Raw genomic sequence first — 4,682 nt, forward strand, 5'->3', positions numbered from 1 at the left:
GGGCAAACTATACCTTGCATTGTTCCTTTTTGTTTAAATTTGTTTGAGTCTTTTATTTAAAAAAATAGTAATTTAGTTATTTATGTTCTAAATTTAATTCAATGCAATCTTCCATTAATTTAATTCACGGTTAATATTACCAAAGTAATACTTATGGACTCTATTGACGTAAATAACAAAGTGTTAATAATATATAAAAATTAAAAATCTCTTTATGAAGAACACTAATATTTTTGTGTTCAAAAATATGAATTTATTTTGAATTGAATAGATCATGTTTTAATTTTGTTTTTACCATGACATTGGTGAGAATATGAAGATGTGAAATGTCAGTGTAGTAAAAAATATCAATAATATTGTTAAGTTGCATAGTAATAATTTTTATAATTTTTTTTTATTTTCATTGAAACATAACAATAACTTAAAAACAAATTTTAAATAATATTGGTATAATTTAAGAGCTTAATAAACATATTTGCATATATAAGAGGTTCTTCTTGAATAAAGATAAAAGGAAAAGAAAAAAAAAAGATGAAGATGAAGATAAAATAGCATCGAAGAGGAACAGAAGCATCAGCATATATCCATGGCGACATTCTTCAGCGTCTACAATCCAATCTCTCAACCCTCCGCATTCGCTTCCTTCAGGGCCAAACCCTTCTTCAACTCTCCGCCGCTTCGCATCCACGCCGCCGCCCGGAAACGGAGAAGCACGGTGGCGGCCGCGCGTGCGGGCCCCAGCACCAAGAGCATCCTCTTTGCAATCGCGCTCCCTTCCTCTCTCCTCGCCGTCACCATTTTCGCTGCACTTCGAATGGGCGATAAGCTCGACCGAGAATGGCGCGAGGAGGTAACCTTTCTTAACTTGCATTTCGATAAAACTTCTAGAAAAAAAAAAGTTTAGTTCTTAATATAAAATATTAGTTTAATTGTATCTTTAATTTTCAAAACTAAACAACTTTGTTCCATCGTTAATAAAACATGTAAGTCTATAAATGTTAAAACCAAAATTTATAACAAGTGTTAACACTTCTTATTCGAATGTATTAGTTTTTTTTATTAACAATTAGTCGTAATTTTTGAAAAACTGAAGAATTAAAAGTGCAGTTAAATTTTCATGGAAATCAAAATTGTATAAGTATCGTTAATTTATGTTAAATTTATTTATGGATGGAATAATCTTTGTGGAGAAGTTAAACTTCTATTTACTTCTTTCGACCTGAAGACTACTCGTTTTAGTTTTTTTAATTTTGTTTAGTTTTTATGGTTGAATATTTTAGAGAACAAAATGAATTTAAAGTAATATATATAAACACATGATGTTTAGGTGCAGGAATTAAAAAGTATGAGTTGTGTAATTATTGTAAGTGGATGATTAAGCTGGCATAATTGGTTTTCTTGGTAATGTGAGTTTTATATGGTGTTAGTGGAATGTTGTCCAATGTCGTAGACGTGTTTGACGAAATTCCCCATGTTGGTTTATGCAATTGTGGTCATTCACTAACAGCAGCAGTGTAGCATCTAGTTTAATGGGCATGGAGTTAGCAGTGCTGTTTCTTTTTAGCAAGAGGGTTGTTTTCTTCATATAACAGTAAAATGAATGAAATTATTCCAGGATGCCAAAAAAATCTTCCATTGATTAGGAATTAAGGTAAAGTAGTTTATGAACTCTTTTCATTCTTGACCTACTAAGATGAGTATTGCTTAGGAATCAAGGTAAAGTTGTTTATAAACTCTTTTCATTCTTGACCTACTAAGATGACTTCAACAGTGAGATTCGTGCGAGCCAAAAAAAGACAGTAATGTTGTTTTCATCACCGTGATGTTGGTGTAAACTCTTTATCAACTTTATTGATGATTAATCTTTCTCGAAGAACTTGACTAACTATTTCTAATAAAATTATCTCTTTTTAGTCATGTTTTTTCCGACTACAAGACTCAAATTTAAAATTTTATTGAAGGGATTCAGGTCTAGGTTCGATTAAATTAACGAGATGAATCTACAATAATAAGGGTACGGTAATGAGTATTGTAAGAGAAATTAATAAATAAATAGTGTCATTAGATTTCACCGCAGAAAATGCATTCGAAATTATCGTAGGAGTGTATTAATAACGCTTTTTCATTAAATTATAAGATACTTACTAGTTCATATTCTTCCAATTATAATATAGGAATGGATTCGTGCTGCAAAGTAGGATTGTTTGGTTTTTCTTTGTTTGGTGAGCTTATATAGCCTCAGATTCTGCTTCTGTTAGTGTCTTGGTGTATTAATTGCTGGTTAATGGCACGACACTCAAGTGAGAGAAATTCTTAGTTAGACAGAGTCAAAAGGCAGTTGACAAATGTAATTCTGTATATGCATTCCTTGAACATCAGTTTGCTTGCTAGCATGACCTATACAACCTTGCTATTCTCAACGTGATATGTTAGTGTAGCACAAAATCTTTGCTTGCACCTTTAAGGACATTTTTGAGTTCAGACTCTAGAGGATTGATGATATACAAGTTAGACATGTATACAAGACCAAACACACTTTTTTTGAGTCCAGACTCGAGTAGGTTTTATTATTTTTTCTGCATAATTTGAATCTCTCTGGCTTCAGACATGACGGCTTCTAGTTAATACACAGTAAAACATTTGACCTTAAATTTTTTGAGATATTTTCTTACGAAGTTTTTGTCGTAGCTTCTATAATGGCTTCTTTGATAAGTAGGAACTAATTGAACCCATGTATAGAATTCTCCAATTGATTTTCTATTTCTGTGAATGATATGTGATTTCTGCTTGCATACATCTGAAACACTTGAGTCACTGGGCAACATGCTATGAGACTCTATTTGCCAATCCAATAACAAAATCTGCTTGTTACTTTGCACACTAGTTTAAGTTTCTAACCTATCTTGTGTGTGGAATTGAAGACCAATTTTATAGTTTTCTGTTCTTTTGCTAAATCTTATGCGAAACTGGAGATAGAAAATTGATTTTAGGGGTTAAAACGGGTTATTATTACGCCTGATTTGATGACATCTTTCACAATATCAGATAGCAAAAAATGAAGCAGCAAAGGAACTTGAGGGATATGACGACAGCGATGATGGAAGTGAAGACGACAGTATTGAAACATATGTGCAAGAAGAACCTGCCCTGCAAGAAGAACCTACCCTGCGCAACAGACCCAAAAGGGAAGCTTAAATTTCATTGTGTCTATAAATACATAATTTAATGTAGGATGATCTTGCTGCAGTAGATCAACAGACTTTCAAATGCAGAGGGAGAGGGGAGCTGCCTCTATTTTGAAAATACCAATAAAAAGGTAAGGTAAATACACTACATTTCGTAGTTTTCACACTGGAACATGTAAGCGCAGAAAAATAGTTGTTTCATTCTTGATCTTAGCAAAAAGACTATGAGCAATCGCAAATCCTTTTGTAGTTATTCCCCAAAAAAATATATTATCTCCAATTCTTTTGTCACGTACCTTAAGTCGAATTGAATTGTCTACTACATTGTGCCTATTCTTATTTGTTACAAGTGGATGACTACGAGTTTCTCATTGTCTTTACTCCTAAAATATTGATCGGTTTATTTAATTTAAATTTAATTACTTCTTGAAATAAAGGAATGAATTTGGTTAACTCTATTGTGTAATGCAATAAATAAATATATATGACTTATTTTGGTTTGTTAAAACTCTGTTTATCATCATCCTTAGGGAACCTTTACGCGAGTTTAGGTGTTTTTCTGCATGAAAGATCATCCCATAATTCTGCACATTATGTTCGAAAGTGTGTTATCTGGCGTTCTATGTTCTTTCCTTAAATCAAAGGTTTCTTTTCTTAACAAGATTAGTTATGCCTTAATTATCAAAGCATATTTGTCATTGTACATGATATCATATTAGCATTGTTAAATGTAAGAAGTACAAAAAAAAACACCAACTTTGTTGGTGTAGTGATTAAGAGTTCCACGTGTAGTAGTCGTGGAGCAAAATGTTAATAATAAATAATCAAAATCTAATACTATTGAGATAGAGTTAAGGGATTATTATATAAATATTAGCATTGGTAAATTAAATACAAATTTCAATTGTTAAATGTTATAAAAAAAAGGTGTAGGCATGTATTTTACCAGCATCAGAAAAGCATGTCATACTAGATAGATTTTAATAAATCAATGTTTGGTCTAAAAGTCCTTGTTATATATCCAACAATCATGTTTCCTAGGAATTATATTTTCTTAAAATGTCATAAATATGTCTAGTATGTTTAATATATTTCTTAAAATGAAAAATATAATTATTTAAAACTTTTCCCCTCAATGGGAAACTTAGATTCCCACCCCTCTCCTGTAAAAAAAATTTATGCAGAAAAATAAAATAATTTCTAAGTTCTAGAAATGATTTTAAAACATTCATACAAAACATTAATTTTTCAAATTTAAGCAATTTGGTCCCTCCATTGATCCAGTAAAGCATTATTAGAAGGTTCTTTCCCTTTTCATTTCTGTCTACTGATCTTTCCACAATCAAACAATTTATATTTCAATACAGTCAAAATTGCATTTCAAGGGACAAAGTATAAACGATCACAAACCCAAGCCAAGGAACCAAATCAAAATTCATCATTGTAGTCATAAAGTATTTCCCAAAACTCAATCTTTTGGACTTAAACTGATATTGT

The 4,682-nt window shown here is 31.3% G+C and overlaps 1 protein-coding gene across 1 annotated transcript; it reads left to right on the top strand.

Annotated features, from left to right (window-relative positions):
* Positions 1-438: 438 nt before the first annotated feature.
* Positions 439-3,502, top strand: HCF153 (high chlorophyll fluorescence 153). Its single transcript, XM_090302302.1, has 2 exons — positions 439-850; positions 3,046-3,502. Exons 1-2 carry the CDS (start codon positions 587-589, stop codon positions 3,193-3,195), a joined length of 414 nt encoding a protein of 137 aa, XP_090158428.1. The 5' UTR covers positions 439-586; the 3' UTR covers positions 3,196-3,502.
* Positions 3,503-4,682: the final 1,180 nt, after the last annotated feature.

Source organism: Phaseolus vulgaris, chromosome 5 (assembly GCF_051622355.1).
Source record: "Phaseolus vulgaris cultivar YP4 chromosome 5, ASM5162235v1, whole genome shotgun sequence".
In the NCBI taxonomy this organism is placed as follows: Eukaryota; Viridiplantae; Streptophyta; class Magnoliopsida; order Fabales; family Fabaceae; genus Phaseolus; species Phaseolus vulgaris.

What these genes read in the sequence shown, in the direction of transcription:
- HCF153 (XM_090302302.1), top strand. Translation starts at nt 587, where the DNA reads ATGGCGACATTCTTCAGCGTCTACAATCCAATCTCTCAACCCTCCGCA. An exon ending in ACCGAGAATGGCGCGAGGAG is followed by an intron (nt 851 to 3,045) that starts GTAACCTTTCTT and finishes TCACAATATCAG; the next exon opens with ATAGCAAAAAATGAAGCAGC.